The following is a 17,697-nucleotide window of genomic DNA, read 5'->3' as shown; positions in this document are numbered from 1 at the left end:
GTACCCCTTAGAAACACATGATCCGGCTGATTCCATTATCACTGAGTACAAACGTAGTTTATGCTTGCACGTGCAACCGATACGTATCGTCAGCGCCAGCCCCCGCCTCCTATTGTTGAGTTCAAGTCGAACTGACAAGGAAGCCAGATGCGCTACTGGCGCGATGGGCGTGACAATAGAGCACATCGTGCAAGGAACTGGGAAAAGCCATTTCCATGTTTAGTGGTTCCGACGCTGGGATCCTGCATTGAGGTACGTAGGCACCCGAATGCCTACTCATCCAGGAGTGTCATACGACCATCCACATTCAACTAACCTCCCTAGGGAGACATTGTGGATGACCCCAGAGTTCACACCCTGTTAGGGGAGGATGTTTCGTGTCACATCCAGCAGGCACTTGGAGCGTACGCTTCCGTGTCTATGAAAATAGACACATAGATACTATCCAGCGGTAGTAGGTGCCCTTGCACCAGCATGACCATTGCAGTCCAGACCTGAAAGCTGACGAGCTTACCGCATGTAATAAATGCCCTGGTCCCCTAAATCACGGCTTTCCTGGGCGCCTCAGCTTCAAACGGTAGGATATTCTTGAACTTCAGCCCGTCTTGATGGGTCTACAGGCGATGCAAGTACTGGCTGATAAGATTTAGTCCGGTTCACGCCGAGAGAGACGCTGTTCACGCAGACTTTCAATCGATAGTCCCCGACAGGTATCGACGTCAGCCTGACTCTTTGTGAGCTTGCTGTGCGTGACGGCCAGCCAAGCCACGTAAGGGACAGCAAGGAATTGACACGATCAAGACCCTTGTCAGAGCCTCCAGCCATGCATTCCTCTTGTATTTGGTGGAAATGTTGTATGGTGTTAATTAGTATGTTTGCACTCACGCAAACAGTACTCGGCTTGCCAACATGTTTTGGTCAGTGTTTGGGAAGCGGATGTGTTCCAATCGAACCTCCGGACCGCGTCTGCATGTACATTGAAGAATTGTCAGGCAACGCGTGTTGGGTCGAGAAAGGCGTCCAAGATTCGAACATGAGCCTTGCACAGCCAGGACCTTACCTGAATGCACCCCATCAACCTTTGACGTTGACCTTGCTGGCGCCTGTTCTGGGCCGAGATAGGCTTTGGCGGCCTTGATGAACGCCTCTCAACAACAATGGTTAAAGATCTCGTGGGAGGACACTTCTCATGACGAATGGTTTAAAATCCAGAAAAATGCAACAGCCTCATGACAAGAGATGAAGAGAGGGCAAGCTGAGATTGTAACATAAAGTGACAGATAGCTCAGGTTGAGAGCCAATCACGTGACCCAACCTGTTACTTTGCTTCCAATCGGTCAATTCGATCAGGTGAACATGGTGAATAGTTTCCATGAATGGAAATGTTGTTGATCTACAAGAATCAGAGTAAAATGGACGAAGCTTCCGTGTCGACGTCGGCTCGCTGTCGATCATGGACAACAATGCCGACACAACACCGAACCGAACCGAATTACGACATGCGCTCTCGAACTCAAGCCCACTCTCACCAGTCCACCATATCCCTGATACCACCTTGTACCAACCAGGCACTTCAACCGCATTCGTGTGTTGATTGCCTCGCATCTCAGCGACTGTTGTTATCGCGCACAGCCAACCCAGTACTCCGTAGAGGCGCCACACCGGCAACCTTGATCGCGTGCACTGGACAGCGCGCTCACCGACCACATCGTGATCATGGCTCAGCAAACTTCGGACCGGCAAGTCATTCCCTCGATACCGGTCAAAGTGCAGCGCTGAGATGAACGATAGCAAAGTCAACATTGTCTTTATAGGGGCGGGTGCTGTCGGATGCTTCTACGCTTCAAGGTTACATCACGTAAGTGCATCGTGCCCGACTCCAAGGCCATTGATAACTGACCGGCCAACATAGCCCGAAAATGGCCTCCATGTATCGCTGGTTGCCAGGTCAAACTACAAGGCCATGGAGCAGTCGGGCGTTCAACTGAAGACGCGCACGTTTGGCGACTACACGTTCCAACCCGAGTCGGCGTACCCATCCGTCCAAGCTGCCGCTGAGGCCGAGGGCGGTTGGGACTTTATTTTTGTGACGACCAAAGCGTTGCCAGATGTCAGCAATGACTCAGAAATGATCTCGCCCCTCGTGGGCTCCAAGTCGTGCATAGTTTTGATTCAGAATGGTGTTGGGGTGGAGGAGCCCTTCAGGAAGAGGTTTCCTCACACGCCCATTGTGAGTGCCGTGACCATTGTCAGCGCAGAGCAGATATCTCCCGGCGTAATAAGACAGAACCGGTGGACGAGGGTCAGCATCGGCCCCTTTACAGATGGCCTGGGTAAGACGGGGAACGCCGAGCTCGAGCGCCGTGGGCATCGGGCAACGGAGGACCTGACGAGATGGTGGACCGATCTGGGCGGCGTTAAGGACGTAGAGCCCCATGACGAGATTGGCCTGCAGACTGTGCGCTGGCACAAGCTGTGCATCAATGCTGCCATGAACCCCTCTGCTGTTCTGTCTGGTGGGCGTGGGAATGCCTCCATGGTCACCGACCCAGAGCTACGGCAGCACCTTGCGGGTGTCATGCACGAGATATGGGACGCAGCGCCCAAGATACTGGGGAGGCCATTCCCAGACAGCATGGCACAGCCTGAAAGGATCTTGAAGAGCACGGAGCGCAACGTGGGTGCGAGGCCGAGTATGCTTCTGGATTGGGAAGCAGGACGACCCATGGAAATCGAGGTCATTCTGGGCAATCCTGTGAGGATAGCTTGGGAGAGGGGTGTCGAGATGCCGAGGTTACAGACGCTGTATGCTTTGGTAAGGTCGGCGCAGGAAATGAGGAAGCAGGCTGTCAAGGGCAAGCTGTGAATACGATCGACACGCAAGTACGGGTCACAGTGACGTGGCAAGCGACAGCGAATGGAGAGTTGCACTTTTTGAGGCAAGATCAAGATCGGAGGCTTGTGGCCAACGTCTCTGGGTATGCTGAGCAGCTACGTGTGATCACAAGACGATTGGTCAAACTCCACACTACGGCATGGCACGTTCGATGTCAGGTGAATGTCACACTTGACAGTCTCAGGCGTACGCGTACTTCCACAGTATTTGACAAGTATCATTTCTCTGGCGTTGAGAATGCACGAGGCGCGCGCATTGCCAACGGGGCTCCGTGGTTCGCCCATGCGGTGATATAGCAAGTAGGACTGGCAAATGATTCCGCCTGCCTGCCTGCTACCTGCGAAGAGGGGATCGATCGATGGCGATGAGCAGACGAAGAGATGACTTGAAGTTCAAGAAGATGTCCACCTGATGCTGGTTCTGGATCGTGCTTGCGAGCGACGGCGTTGAAGGAACCACGACGGTGGGCCAGTCGATTTATAGAGGTGAAAACTAATAGAGCTGAAGCACTGTACGTATCCGCAGTCCTACCCCACACTAGGAGACAGGGCCGGCCCTCGTCGCAAGCCTATACCCAAAGTGGCAGTTGCGCACTTACACGGAAAGCCATCTCAATTCCAGTATCGACTGGTCAATGTTTGATCAAATATTAACTCGCCTGATATTTCTGAGCAAGTTGTGCAACTCGATACACAGAAGACAAGCAAGCAGTATAGTCGTGTCTCAGAGGTATCCCCTTGTGTCGACAGTGCCGAACGGCACTTGGAAAGGGTCCAGCCATGACGTGCATTGGGGGCGACGTACGTGCAAGCGCTTAGCGTCATCGCAACTAGGGGCTTAATCTGGATAGGTGTCGAACAATCTGATGGCACCTCGGTTGCAGCAACCATAAAGGTAGGGCGGTGGCAACGCGAAGCCAGCGCAGCCCATGTCGTCGCACGTGAAAGACGAACCCAGACTCGGTGCTGAATGAATGGACGGGGGATATAAGATCACTGCCACATCTCCATCACCATCCCTTGTTGGGTACCTGATACCACACAGCTGACTGATTGTGTACTCGTCCAACATGGCCACCCAAGTCAACCCCAAGGACTCCATGAAGTCCACCTGGCGATCCAAGGATCGCTCGCAATGGACAACCTATCACTGGTTCTACGAGGTCCTCGGTATTCATTCTGTCGACCTTGACAGAGAGGTTCCCGTCCACAGCAAGCAGGACAAGGTGCCCTACGCCCCTGAATGGCAGGTGCATCGATGGGTGCTCACGCACGCCTTTGCGCCTCTCGTCATCCACCAGTGCATCTACCACTTCACGGGGCACAACCTCACAGCCCTTCAAGCCTTTGTCTTCTACAGCTTCGCGTTCAAGGCAAACGCCATCCACGAGCTTCACATGCTCCGCCGCATTGGCCACATTGTGGGTTTCCTGGACGGCGACGTCCACGAGCGTGATGGTGTGCCTGACGTGGGCGTGGCCAAGACTGTCCGCTCGCTGCTCTCGACCTCGACCTTCCGACCCGTCTTCACCGTCTTCCTCGCCTACCGCGCCAACCAGACCCCCATGGACATGCACTGGCGATGGCTGCTTCTCGAGGTCGGCCTCTACGGCATCATCCTCGACTTCTGGTTCTACTGGTACCACCGCCTCATGCATGAGGTCGGCGCCCTCTGGCAGTACCACCGCACGCACCACCTCACCAAGCACCCCAACCCGCTCCTGACACTCTACGCGGACCTGGAGCAGGAGTTGTTCGACATTGCCGGCATACCGCTAGCCACGTACTTTACAATGAAGGCAATGGGCATGCCCATGGGCTTCTACGAGTGGTGGGTCGGACATCAGTTTGTCATGTTTGCGGAGCTGGCGGGTCACAGTGGCATTCGAATCTACACGGAACCGCCGAACCCTTTCACCTGGCTCTTACGCTTGGCTGGGTGTGAGCTCATCATCGAGGATCACGATATGCACCACCGAAAAGGCTGGAAGGCCAGTGGCAACTATGGCAAGCAGACCCGTCTCTGGGACAAGATCTTTGGCACGTTGAAGGAACGTGTGGAGTGTGAGGAGCAGAACATTGACTGGGATACCTCGATCGATGTGCCGCTGTTTTGGTAGATGATGACTAGATTGTTCAAAGTACACCAAATATGATACATGATTGTATAATGCAGAGCCGTGTTCCATGCAACAGGGTGTGACAAGGAAGCTTTAACTCGCTTGATGTGTGCAGCCGCTATCGAACAAGTACGAGATGCTCAAAGCCCCGACCCCTATCTGGAAAGATCAAATTGTCGTGTTCGGAGCTACTCAAGTGATACAGAGATCAGGGTAGTTGTCGCAGAACTGCTGAGGAACGCGCTTCGTGATGCACTGGTCTGGAAAGTCAATGCAGAACTGCTGCGGGCTGCGTTTGAGCTTGGTGATGCACAGGTCCGGGTGGTCGATGCAGAATTGCTGAGGGTCACGCTGCACCAGCGGGAGGTCCTCTTCCACGGGCAACGTGAAGACTGGTTCGTCGGGGTTGACTGGGTGAGGCACGTCTCTCTGCGCCACGGGCAGAGGCTGCTCCACGGGAAGGGTGTAGATGGGCTTGGAGGGCGCAACCATCTCCGGAGGGGGGACGGCGGCGGTGAGGGCCTTGGATGCCACGCCCACGATGGCAATAGCTGTAGAAGTCTTGATGAACATTGTGCTTGCTTCGGTAGTGATTTGTGAAAGAATTTGTTGAACAGTGACAATACGCAGGCTGAAGATGCAAGTGAAGAACAGAAATTCGAAGAGACCAGCTCTGGAGAATATAAGTGAGACGGGTGATAGAATAAAGTTATCAATCCATCCAGAGTTCCATTGCTCTTATAGTACAGGCAGAGCGGATCATCGCCTCGTGGCTGTTCCAAGTCTCAGATGATGACGTCGCAGATCGAGTCAACCCGTAGCTGGCGGATGTGGTCGATCTGCAATATTGGCTAACGCAATTGCGTTCGGCGACGGGACCATATCCTACAGGAAAGCGGGTGAATCTTCACAACATGCAGATGAATGCTATGTGCGTCGTTGAGTGTGACGATTTCTGGGCGCCTTCATGGGATTCAGGGGATGTCGCCCCCCGTCCCAAACCGGATCCTGCAGATCGCCCATCAAATCAAGCTCGGTCCACCAAACAAGCATAAATGATGAGTTAAAATCATATATCAGGTAGTATTGCAGACGCTCATGAGTGCCACTCGGGTTTGTCTGTACCAAGAGGCTTCGGCATAATGTCCCACCCAACATCGTGCCCACCTAGGCGAGCGGAATGCTTGATCGCGTTTAAAGGCCCAAACCCCGATGACTTTGTCTCATAGAACTCTTCTGGCACATCTTCTGGCTTTTCGTAGTCTTGGGCCTTGAATCCCGTCACCCCAGGGTATTGACCCAGACTGCGGAGATATTTCATCCGTGCCCTCGAGTGATACATCCGCCCTACACGCGCCACCCTTAGTTAAGTGCTTGTAGAGAGCATTCATGAAAGCCGTGGCCAGAAAGTAGCCGCCCGCGTGGTCGAGCGCCTGACAAGAAGTTGGCCAAGCTGGCTCACCCTTGCCGGCATTCTCGGCTTTAGATACATTCATGCCAGACAATATCTGTATGAGAGAGTCGAAGCCTCTGCGCTTGGACCAGGGTCCACGAGGGCCAAAGGCCGACATGTTGGCAATGACCAAGTTGGGGTTCAGCTTGGTCAAGTCTTCTGGGCCCAGTCCAGATTCAGCCAGCGACTCCGGTCGGAAGCCCTGGATGAAGATGTCGGCTGTCGCGAGAAGCTCAAGGAGCTTTGCCTTGTCGTCGGGATTCTTGATGCCAATGCGAACAGTACGCTTGCCTCTGCCAAGATCCCGGTCCATGACAGGGAGATCGGGAAGCGAAGGCGAGGTGTTCCAGATGACATCTGCGCCATGGGCGGCCAGGGTCCGGCCGGCAAGCGATGCTGCAATCACCCGAGACATCTTAATGACTCGAACGCCAGAGGAGGCATTTTGGCTCAATCTTGGCCAAGCGCTGTGGCAACAGTTTGGACTCGCAAGCGCCAGTGTACTACTGACATGGTTTGGGAGCGAGTCGTAGACGCGCACATAGCCGTCGAATGTCTTGTGAAGCCCCCCCGATAGCTCCCCATGGGGATGGTGTAGTCTTACTATCCAACAAGTATAGTCGCTCCGATTTGGACTCAATTGTGGCGTGCTTGGATGGCACCTCGACAGCCGGCTTAGGCGGCCCAGAACGCAAACTGTGAATCTGTGCGGCTGCGAGAGAAGATAGAGCAATGCTGCCCTGGGCTAGGATGTCTATTTTGTAGGAAGAGGGAAGTGTCCGCGCGTCAGTGTCTCCTGGCAAGCAAAGACTCTCGGGAGACTCCATGGGTAGACGGAGTCCTGCCCACGCTTCCCTGACGACGTCTTTGCCTTGGTAACTCTGATGATCAGGCAGCATGGATGGAGGAGGGGATGGTTGTGACATTGTGTCCGTCAGACTTTTGTTCTTCAAAGGTTTGTATGAAGTGTGTGAATCGGTAGTCGATATGTCCACTTGGGGTTTGGTCTAATACAATTCACCGCTCAATGCCCATGTAACTGTTGGTCGGCTGTTTCGGTATAAGAGCCGTAGACACGTCGATAGTGTATCTACTATTGTAGAGTCCAACAGTGGACTGGGACCTCACGCCGACTCTCCGACTTCGGGCCTAGCGATCATGGTCGGCCATATGGCCAACAGCGCCTTTTAGGATATGTCTGGATTGCTCATCGTCAGCGTGTCCAGTTCGCCGTGCTCCTTTGGTCCGGATGTAGACATTTGAAGTGGGAATACTAGTTCTTGTCCTTGCGGGGTGGACACAGCCATGAAAACAAGTTGGCCGCGAGCTTTGGGAAACGAGTTTGGTAAGAATTTGAATATGAGCCAACGCCATCTATGCAACCACTCTTCAAACCATCCAAGCTCCGTTCAATGGTCCTCACGCCCGGGCAATGCCTCAATCGGCACGCGCAGCAGTTCTCGCTCTCGGCTCAAGGTAGCCCTGGTGGTAACCTTGTGCTGACGACGCCTGGTCTTCGTACTCTACAGCTCCGATTCGGCCCCATTGGTCGACAACGCCATGGGACTCCCATTCTGCCTTTGCTGCTGCTGCTGCTGCTGCTGCTGTTGGCGCTGGCGTAAGCGAGCATTGCCAGGGGCTCGCCGCCTCACAACAGCCACCCTCCCATTGGTGTTGGCCCCTTCATCGTCCTCCGAATCGGGGTTCTGCTCGGCAAACAAGCGAGCCTCGTCCAGCTCGTTGATATTTCCCGGACGCTCGCGCAACCACTGCATGCGCGGCCCTGACCTCGCTCTCTCCGAGACTCTGAAGCCGTATATCTTGGGCTCGTACACGTGACCCGCTCCAAGTCCGGGAGCTATGTTCTTAGCAAAGAAGCCATTCAGAATCTCCGGGTGTCCGGAAATCCGAGAGGTGATGTCCTGCATGACGTCTGCTCCTCGTTTTGTGAGATCGTAGTCGGGGAATGTGAGGAGGAAGAGAGCGCCAAACGTCCTCCCAAAGAAGGCGCCGTCGACCGTTTGGAACCGACTGTTGGGTGGAACGTACACGTCGAGACAAGCGGGGCAAAACAGCTTCACCGTCTCCTCGCCTGGAATGTCCGACAGCCCGACCGGTAGTGTCCTGGCCTGCATGCAGTTTGTTCGCGGACAGGCGCCAAAGTGACCCAATTCGTACTTTTCGCTCATCTGCTGCATGCCAGCTCTGGAGCATATAAACCGTTGATGAATAAGCCCGTAGAGCATCTCTGCGGAGGACTCGATAACCGAAAGGTCACTGGCCATCCTGCTATGATGTCTTCGTTCGCGTCCGGCTACCTCGCCGCCCTCGCCGATTAAACTCTCGTCTTCTTCGTCCTCTTCTTCCTCATCTTCATCGTCCTCCTCGGGTTCCACGTCAAGGATCATCTATACAGGTCAGTACAACACTTTCTGAACGAGGTGGAGTGACGGCAACAAACCTCCAATGCCTCTTTGTACATGGCTACCTGCGTCTGCAATCCCGTGAGATTGAAGTCATCCTCGATGAACTCCTCTGAAACCTCCGCGAAATATTCATGTCCAATTAGGGAGCAGAAGCTCGAGATCCATGACTCGGGCGCTGCTGAGGACGTCGACATGGCGTCCTATAGGTTGCTTTACGCGGGCTTCAATGCTGGGGCGCGGGGTCTGGCTTAGTTTCGAAGGCGAGACGCGATGTCGTGATCGATGGGTTCGGGTTACAAGGTTGGGCAAAGTGAGCGCTCCACGAGATGAGAAAAGTGCGCTGAAGATAACGAGAGAGTCCTAGCGCAAAGCAAGACACATGCTTGACGCAAGTCGCGATGGTGGCGGAGGGGTATAAATAACGACTCGAGTCGATGCAAATCGACGTGAAGATGACGGGCTCGGGATGATCGTGGTGTGCGATGTCTCGGTGTAAAGTCGTGGTTCGCTGCTCGTGTCGAGTTCAATACGCATGTGTCGCGCAAGGATGATCTAGAATGGAACAACGTGCGATGGAATAATGGCTTTGTATCACTGCTTGTCGGAATGCAGATAGCCCAAGGTGCAGTGGTGGGGGAAACCCTCACTTCTTGGTTCTAGTCTGTGATTAGTCCGGCACCCTCCATCTGAACCCAATGCCTTTGGTACTTGGGTACCTGACTTAGCCTCGGGGTGATGAAAGGTATCGGGGCCACTTTCTGCCGGTTCCGCAGCAACAGGCCTGGAACTTATTTGACTTACCCTGAGCCCCACAAAGTCACCGCAACGACGCGTCGTTCATATCCAGGGGAGATATTGTCCCTACCGTGTGAGAAAATCTTCGATATGCTGTATCAGATTGAGCTACGCGACGTCTTTCTCCATCAAGTGCTATGGGTCGAAGAACTCGTACGTCAACACAATGGCGTTGTTGGTCCCTTTTGACAACACGCCCGCAAACCACACGACGGAGCATTCATACAATTCCCTCGCAACGCCATCCAGACATTGAGACTTTTCGTCAGAAGGTGTTTCTAACGGAAAAGCCTCTGCATATTCGCTGTGATGGGAACTTGCACCCGGCTACGATCCAATGGTTCACGCCGATATCCTGGGAAAGTGCGACTCCCAGGACTCTGACAACACACTTCACAGAGCGAAGTCATCACAAATTGGACTTCCCTTTCGAAGTATATGTGCCGCAAACCGGGTCGGATCATTCAACGACAGCCTTTACAAGATGGCTGCTGAGCCACGACGCGGACAGGTTCGACCGTCATCGCTCGGGGCTCATGATGCAGGCTGTAATCCCCGACAAGCCAGACTCGTGCTTCTATCAGCTCCAGGCTCCAATATCCTTGCTCCATCATGCTCTGGAATTCAACTCTTCAGTACAGAACAAGGGCATGGGACCTGTCCAATTGTACATTGCGCAGTGCGCGATTTCTGAGTTGCCTGGGCCTTTGCAGCAGGATGTACAAGCACCCGAGCTCGTCCTGAAGGTCGGCAAAGGCGACATTTATGCCTCCAGCATTTGGATTGGTACAGAACCCACATACACACCGATACATCGCGACCCAAATCCGAATCTGTTCTATCAACTGTGTGGTCAGAAGACTGTGCGGCTTCTCCCTCCCGGGACTGGGGATTTAGTCTTTGCGCAGGCGCAACGGAAGCTTGGGCGGCAAGGCAGCAGTCGTATCCGCGGATCGCAGATGATGGAAGAACCAGAGCGAACGTTTCTGTACAATACTGTCTGGGAGGATAAGGAGGTGACCGGGGACATGTACGAAGGGACCTTGGACGAGGGCGATGGCCTTTTCATACCCAAGGGGTGGTGGCATTCAGTGAAAAGTGTTGGGAAGCAAGGTGGTCTGAATGGCTCCGTCAACTGGTGGTTTCGATAGAATTGTATTTGCTGTAAATCATGTATAACAAAGTACGCATACGTACTCTATGCTCCAACACCGTACCGTTGCTGTTCCGGATCACATTCATGTACCATCTTTGAACCATCCTACGCCATGGTTCTCAGCAGCTTCTTCATCTGATTCTCTTGTCTTTTATGTGTCCCGGGGCTGGCAGATGATCCAGTCGACGTAGCCAACGGGCCACAGGTGCTGCTGGCTACCGCTCTTGATTTCCCACTTGCTCGAGTCTGCGCCACAGCTCCTCAGCAGCGCCTCGACCTCGTCCGGCTCACGAGTCCTCAGCGCCGAGATCCAGCCATCCCAAACGAGTACGAACGGGATGATGGGAATGAACCACATAAAGATTAAGGAGGCGAGGGACTTATGCTTCCAGGCATGCACTGGAGCCACTACCATGACCAGTAGGGGAAGTAGGCTGACGGCAATGAAGCTCTCGATCGTACGCCCTTGCAGTTCGAAAATCGCAAAGCCCTGGCTTGTCTGGACGGTGTCGCGCAGGATATCCTTGGCAAGAGGATCATCGAAATGATGAAAGGCGAGGTTGAACAGCCTCATCAGCTTTTTCCCATCGCCCCTCCTCACCAGCTGGGGCGGGGCTCGACTGGCGTCCACGGGCTCACGCTCGTAACTGATATGGGGGTTCTTCTTCGAGATCCCCTCCCACGCTGGCAAGTTGGGGTGCAAATCAGTCAGGACGAACTGCACAGGCGCCTCAGGCTTGCGACGCGTGCGCAAGTGGTGATTGATCTCTTTCTCGAGGATGGGAGTCGGGCCACCGGCACCAGCACAAAAGTCGACAAAGGTGAAGTTCCCAAGGTCGTCACCGAGCTCACGGATCAGGAGGTGGGCGATCATACGGCCGGGCGACATAGGCTGTATAAAGGGGAGTTGCATGTGCCATGTTCTTAACAGGATGGTCTGAACGAGTCGACGAAAAAACGGTGGAAACCTAGTAAGAAGAGCGATCAGTGACCAACACAAGGACTGTTCTTCGGACATGTGTTGTTACCATGTCTGGTCGTCAATCTCGAACAGGTGCATGCGCGGGACGAGTGGCATATTGATGTCTTGGTGGCGCAAGTTTGGACCTGCTGAACGGAAATACCTGTGAGTCTGAGCTGACGGAAGCTGCAACGCGAGACGAATAATCGGACCAAGATGTAAACGAAGCTATCCTGAGCTGTGTTGGATGCGTGGCAGAAAATAAGCGTGTTAAACAAGTAAGGCAGATTGAGGGCCAACCAACGACGTCATTGGCAGTCACCCGTCCTTGAGCGGATCATCACTTCAGCATTCCGTTGGGGTAAAGCAGCCAACAATGTCGCAGTTTCTTACAGCTTGTACAGTTTCAGATATTTTGGTTATTTGAAACTCGGGATCTGCGAAATTATCGATTGCTCTGCTCTTTTGATGAGGGATCAAGATATGGATCAAATCCAACCCTCGCCTTGGCCGCCTGGCGCGCTGCCCATTGCGCCTCACCTCCTAATCCAGTTGTCGATGATTCCTCCAGAAAGAACGTGAGAATGTGATCAGGTATAGACAAATGCGATGTCTGCTGGAACTCTTGGAGACCAGCTAGTCGAACCAACATCTCGATAAGCGACAATGATGTTGTGACATTGCTAAAGGGTGAGCGCTGCGCATTTGACATGGTGCTAGAATTCTGGTCAATGGACAGAGTCTGTGACTTCTGCAGCGCTTCGGCAGCTTTTGTAACCCGGATATCCGACCTGTCCTCAACCTCGTTATCCCAGGACTCGGCGACGTCTTGCTCCGTCCTTGAGCCTCCCTCAGGAGTTGCATGCTCCTCGGCAGTTTCTTCGTACATCTCCAAGGCTATCCACTCGGGATCGAGATATTTAGGGAAGCCATGGACCTCACGAGTATGATCATCTCGTGGTGGTGCATGCCATGCACTGGCGCTCCTGCGCAATTCTTCATACAATTGCTGGTCAAGCGCCACTTGATCATGTGCATCATTGTCAAACGAAGCTGGGACATGACTCCCCGCTGGATCAAGATAGCTCTCCGCGTGCTTATGTTCGTCGCCTGGGGGCTGGGCGTTGACATCACGCTTGAAAAGAAGGACAGGATTCTTGCCGTCGGCTGTCTCGTCTCCTATGTTTAGTAGCCGGCCACTGTCTGTGTAGAAGATCTTGGAAATCTGATGGATAGGTATCTGCTGATGAATTCGGGTGCACGCCTCTGCTTCGTCTCGTAAGCGACCATCGTCAAGATCTTCGGTAAATTCCAGGTGATACGAATACTCCGCAAAAGCCTTGGTCCTGTGGAGGGTCACGCGTGCCTTGTGGATGACTTCTTGCCATATCGGTTTGCGATCACCTGGGCCTAACCCGTATGATTTTTGGGAGTCCCTGCCGCGGTTTTGTCTATGAGAATCCCCTGAAGAAGGTGTAGGTGCACGCACTTGCGCGACGGGGGCATGTCCAAGGAACAGCATGTACAGAGACAAGCAGAACGATGGTCCGATTTGGACTGGATTTAGTTGATCGCTGTGAAACTGCATGTCCCCGACAATGAGAAAAGTGCTGGCTTGTAGCAGCCTTGACGGCGAAATGCTAGGAGGTAAGGAGCTGGAGAGACTCTCTCCTGAAGCGGTGATGGCTAGCTGTAGTAGCGGAATCTCGCGGTCTATGCGTTCCAATATTGATGCAATGTCGTCGACGACACTTCGTGTGTCCAAGTTGGCGATATTCAATTGGCGCTGTGGACAGGAGCCGTGTTGAGATTTTGTCTCTAGAAAGGATGCGATCTTGTCGATGCGTCGCCCTAAGCTCACAATGTCGCCATGCAAGGCCTTGGTCAGTGGCAAAGCCGAGTCAAGAAAAACGTTTCCTCGCCCGGATCTGGGCAGTATTAGCATGAGCCCCAGTTCGCGTTGCTGCCCGAATGACTCACTTGAACTCTACGAGGTCAATAGTTGGTGCAATGACCTGCGAAAATCGTCGGTAAGCAGTGTGGTCTGGCACGCGTGGCCGGCGAAACTGACCATGATCTTACTGTCAAATTGCTTCTGTAGGGAAAGCAGGCGAGAGTGCATTTCACAATCATCCACTGTCTCGATGAGTCTGGAACATTGCCTCATGGCATACTTTGAAGTTAAAGCGATACCCGACCGTACGGCGTATTTCCAGGCTTGGGCGCCAACAGTGGCAAGGAAGTCCTCCATAATGGCGGAGCTGATCCAGGTTCTCTGCGTGGTGAGAATGGAACCCTACGGGGGTTGGTTCGGGCTTCACTTCAAGGCCTGATGAAGTGAGCTTGGCTATCGTTGTTATTCAAGGTTGGAGTGACCGAGCAAGGCGTTTGTTTGGCCATTTTTCGCACAGTGCTGCCCGCTACTTTGTTAGCGCAACAAGCCAGCAAATGCTCCTACAACAACAGTGTGATTAAATGGTAGTTTTGTGACTGGCTCACACGGTCGCACTGTCCCAAGTACAGCGTCACTTTCCTTCCCCAGGCGTCATGCGTTTTGGTGGGGCTTGAATTTTCAACCTCCACTACGTCGCGCGGAAGAGGGGACTTTGACCTCCTCGGGCAGGTAATTTAACTCTTTTACATTGCAGTACCAAATACATCAGGGACACATTTCGAGCGTCCCTCTACCTTGGACCGGAAAGCAGCTGTTGTGCAAACACCTCGGGGCTTCGCTGCCGTTCAACCCCTCCATTTACCCCTCGATACCCAACGATCGCACAAACTCGATAGACTGAAACGCGCGAGACTCGAATACCCACGACAATCGCTAACATGTCGAACCTCAACTCATGGGAGGATGACCCTGCGGCGCAACAAGATGAGAACCTCGCCCGGCAGGCTCAGCAGCAGCTCAACATGAACCCGGCCCAGGCGCAAGGCTTCCAGCCGGGCGCCAACTCGTTCCAACCCGGTGCTGCGTCTTTCCAGCCCGGCGTTCAGTCTTTCCAACCTGGTCAGGCATACGGTGGATTCCAGCCCCAATATCAGCAGCAGCAGTACTACCAGCAAGGATACTACCCTCAATACGCCAACCAGCAGCAGCAGCAGCAACAACAGCAGCAGGGCTACAACCAGTATCAGCAATATGGTGGAGGTTTTAGCCAAGGCTACAACAACCAGCAGTACAGTAAGACACTGAAACTCATGGGATGCGCGTCATACTGAATTTACTAGGTGGTGGATACCCCCAATACGGCCAGCAGCAACAGTCGCAACCAGCAACCCAGCCTGCTGCCTCAGCACCACCCCCCGCTACCGATGCGCCAAAGCCTGTCGTGACCAAGGAGGGCGGTACCAAGGTTCTCAGCATCGGAGGCGACGCTTCAGCACCCAAGCCCAAGGCTAAGGTCCTTTCGATTGGAGGCGATGCCACACCGCCAGCGAAGACCACCAAGGACGACGTTAAGCCCGAACCAACTGATGCTCCCGAGGCTGGCCAGAAGACGACTGCGGCCAAGGCCATCGAGAAGACTGGCGAGAAAACTGGCAAGGCCGCCTCTTCCAGCGGTAAGACCTCTGGCAAGACCTCGCCAACCTCTTCTGGACGTTCGAGCCCTGTCGGCGGTGAGAAGAAGGCTCAACGAGATGTCGATGCCGTCACCAAAGAGCAGGCCGCCGATGTCGATGAGGATACTCTCAAGGAAATTTACGGCAAGGAGCACGTCAACATCATTTTCATCGGTCACGTTGACGCGGGAAAATCAACCCTGGGTGGCTCCATCTTGTGGACAACTGGCATGGTCGACAAGCGAACCATGGAAAAGTACAAGCAGGAGGCAAAGGATCTCGGACGCGAGTCTTGGTACCTGTCGTGGGTGATGGACTTGACTAAGGAGGAGCGCACCAAGGGCAAGACGGTCGAGGTTGGTCGAGGTTTCTTCGAGACCGAGACACGCCGCTACAGTATCTTGGATGCTCCCGGTCACAAGACCTACGTGCCCAACATGATTGGTGGTGCGTCGCAGGCCGACGTGGGTATCCTGGTCATCTCCGCCCGTAAGGGTGAGTACGAGACCGGCTTTGAGCGTGGTGGGCAGACCCGTGAGCACGCCATGTTGGCCAAGACGCAGGGTGTCAACAAGCTCATTGTGGCCATCAACAAGATGGACGACGCGACTGTCGAATGGTCTGAAGAGCGATACAAGGAGTGCACCACAAAGCTGTCCCAATTCTTGAAGGGTACCGGCTACAACCTGAAGACGGATGTCTTCTTCATGCCCGTGGCCGCGCAGATGTCACTGAATATCAAGGAACGCGTGGGCAAGGACATCTGCCCTTGGTACGATGGGCCGTCCCTGCTCGAGTACCTGGATAACATGAAGGCACTGGAGCGCAAGGTGAATGCTCCCTTTATGATGCCTGTCAATGCCAAGTACCGCGATCTAGGCACCATGATTGACGGCAAGGTTGAGGCAGGTGTGTGCAAGAAGGGCATGAGCCTGATCATGATGCCCCGGAAGCAGAATGTGGAAATCTCGGCTGTCTTTGGCGAACAAGAAGACGAGATCCCGCACGCGCAGTGCGGTGACCAGGTCCGTCTGAGGCTCAAGGGCATTGAGGAAGAAGACATCTTGCCCGGTTTCGTCATCTGCTCGCCCAAACGTCTGGTGCACAATGTTGCCGAGTTTGAGGCGCAGATTCGCATTCTGGAGCTCAAGTCCATCTTGACCTCTGGCTTCAACTGTGTTCTCCACGTGCACTCCGCCATTGAGGAGGTCACATTTGCCGCGCTGCTGCACAAGCTGCAAAAGGGCACAGGCCGCAAGAGCAAGAGCGCGCCCACACACGCAAAGAAGGGCGACAGCATCATCGCAAGGATGCAGGTTACTGGTGGTGCCGGCTCGGTCTGTATTGAGAGGTTTGAGGACTACCCCCAGATGGGTCGCTTCACACTTCGTGACCAGGTATGTTTCATTGAGCGGTTGCGCCGAATCCGGCTAACAAGTTCCAGGGTCAAACCATCGCCATTGGCAAGATTACCAAGCTCATTACCGATAACAGCGCCTAAATGAGGATCTTGTCAGTAGCTTGGACCGTTCAGCATTCAAAAAAAAAAAGCAATCATTGAGTTGGCAGATATGGCATCTCGGATGAGTCGATCGTCAACGCGGAAGCGCGATCTGGGCGCATAGCCGTCGACAGGTACCAGCCGCTCGAGATGTATATGTACTTCTGACGCAGTTTCAAGACGAGGATCTTTGCGCAGGCTAGAGGATGATAACATGATAAGATGAGTCGGAAAGAAAGGTCAGATACAATGATTTTGTAGCGCAGCCGCTCCGCTTGCCTCGATCTCTCAATCTCAGACACCGTTGGTAGCCATTGCAACACAAGACCTGCTCGTACTCATGGTGGATGACTGGATGATGATCAAGAGATCGATTCAACGCTCGGCGAGCTGCCGCTACATTATGTTGCGATACACAGAAGTGCACTCTCCTCTCCTTGCATTTTCCGCTACGGATATCTCCGTATCCTAACTACGTATACGTCAGTTGCCAGTCAGTCAGTGCCTTAGGTAGACGAAAATGAGCCGGAGCCAGCACAGTTGCATGACCACGGCGGCCCGGAGGTGGGCCAACGGAGCCGTCAGGCCTTTGCGGGTGGGTCCCGGCGCCGGCTTGGGCAGCACTCATTCGGATCATGGCCGAGGACTCGGGAGCGGTGCGGGTGGTCTCTCTGCAGGGGAACGCTTGCTCCATGTGATCGAGTCGCCGAAAATTATACATGGCTTTTTTGTGAGGCTACGGAGTCCGCGACGCAGTGGTTCGCAACATGGCAGCAATACGAACTGCGGCCCGCCTGAAAGCGCCCCCTTACGTACTGGCTCA

General features: G+C 53.9%; 7 protein-coding genes across 7 annotated transcripts; 3 read left to right on the top strand and 4 right to left on the bottom strand.

Moving 5' to 3' along the window:
* Window positions 1–1,780: 1,780 nt before the first annotated feature.
* On the top strand, window positions 1,781–2,866 carry J7T54_005524 (2-dehydropantoate 2-reductase; the record flags this gene model as incomplete). Its single annotated transcript, XM_051503951.1, has 2 exons — window positions 1,781–1,858; window positions 1,913–2,866. 2 exons carry the CDS (start codon window positions 1,781–1,783, stop codon window positions 2,864–2,866), a joined length of 1,032 nt encoding a protein of 343 aa, XP_051364351.1.
* A 1,099-nt stretch (window positions 2,867–3,965) lies between these two features.
* J7T54_005523 (uncharacterized protein) lies at window positions 3,966–5,015 on the top strand (the record flags this gene model as incomplete). The annotated part of the gene is made up of 1 exon (XM_051503950.1): window positions 3,966–5,015. One exon carries the CDS (start codon window positions 3,966–3,968, stop codon window positions 5,013–5,015), a length of 1,050 nt encoding a protein of 349 aa, XP_051364350.1.
* A 192-nt stretch (window positions 5,016–5,207) lies between these two features.
* J7T54_005522 (uncharacterized protein) lies at window positions 5,208–6,883 on the bottom strand (the record flags this gene model as incomplete). Its single annotated transcript, XM_051503949.1, has 3 exons — window positions 5,208–5,688; window positions 6,233–6,362; window positions 6,478–6,883. 3 exons carry the CDS (start codon window positions 6,881–6,883, stop codon window positions 5,208–5,210), a joined length of 1,017 nt encoding a protein of 338 aa, XP_051364349.1.
* Window positions 6,884–7,991: 1,108 nt separating this feature from the next.
* Window positions 7,992–9,088, bottom strand: J7T54_005521 (Casein kinase II subunit beta-like protein; the record flags this gene model as incomplete). Its single annotated transcript, XM_051503948.1, has 2 exons — window positions 7,992–8,876; window positions 8,930–9,088. 2 exons carry the CDS (start codon window positions 9,086–9,088, stop codon window positions 7,992–7,994), a joined length of 1,044 nt encoding a protein of 347 aa, XP_051364348.1.
* A 1,908-nt stretch (window positions 9,089–10,996) lies between these two features.
* J7T54_005520 (uncharacterized protein) lies at window positions 10,997–11,734 on the bottom strand (the record flags this gene model as incomplete). Its single annotated transcript, XM_051503947.1, has 1 exon — window positions 10,997–11,734. One exon carries the CDS (start codon window positions 11,732–11,734, stop codon window positions 10,997–10,999), a length of 738 nt encoding a protein of 245 aa, XP_051364347.1.
* Window positions 11,735–12,251: 517 nt separating this feature from the next.
* J7T54_005519 (uncharacterized protein) lies at window positions 12,252–14,057 on the bottom strand (the record flags this gene model as incomplete). The annotated part of the gene is made up of 5 exons (XM_051503946.1): window positions 12,252–13,592; window positions 13,668–13,734; window positions 13,787–13,821; window positions 13,878–13,942; window positions 14,000–14,057. The coding sequence occupies 5 exons, from the start codon at window positions 14,055–14,057 to the stop codon at window positions 12,252–12,254; spliced, it is 1,566 nt and encodes a 521-aa protein (XP_051364346.1).
* Window positions 14,058–14,638: 581 nt separating this feature from the next.
* Window positions 14,639–16,874, top strand: J7T54_005518 (Eukaryotic peptide chain release factor GTP-binding subunit-like protein; the record flags this gene model as incomplete). The annotated part of the gene is made up of 3 exons (XM_051503945.1): window positions 14,639–14,993; window positions 15,041–16,770; window positions 16,818–16,874. The coding sequence occupies 3 exons, from the start codon at window positions 14,639–14,641 to the stop codon at window positions 16,872–16,874; spliced, it is 2,142 nt and encodes a 713-aa protein (XP_051364345.1).
* Between the last annotated feature and the right edge of the window lie 823 nt (window positions 16,875–17,697).

This window comes from Emericellopsis cladophorae, assembly GCF_022114955.1.
Source record: "Emericellopsis cladophorae strain MUM 19.33 chromosome Unknown NODE_7_length_695568_cov_118_814649, whole genome shotgun sequence".
NCBI lineage: Eukaryota > Fungi > Ascomycota > Sordariomycetes > Hypocreales > Bionectriaceae > Emericellopsis > Emericellopsis cladophorae.
This window is presented reverse-complemented; position numbering and strand designations above follow the sequence as displayed.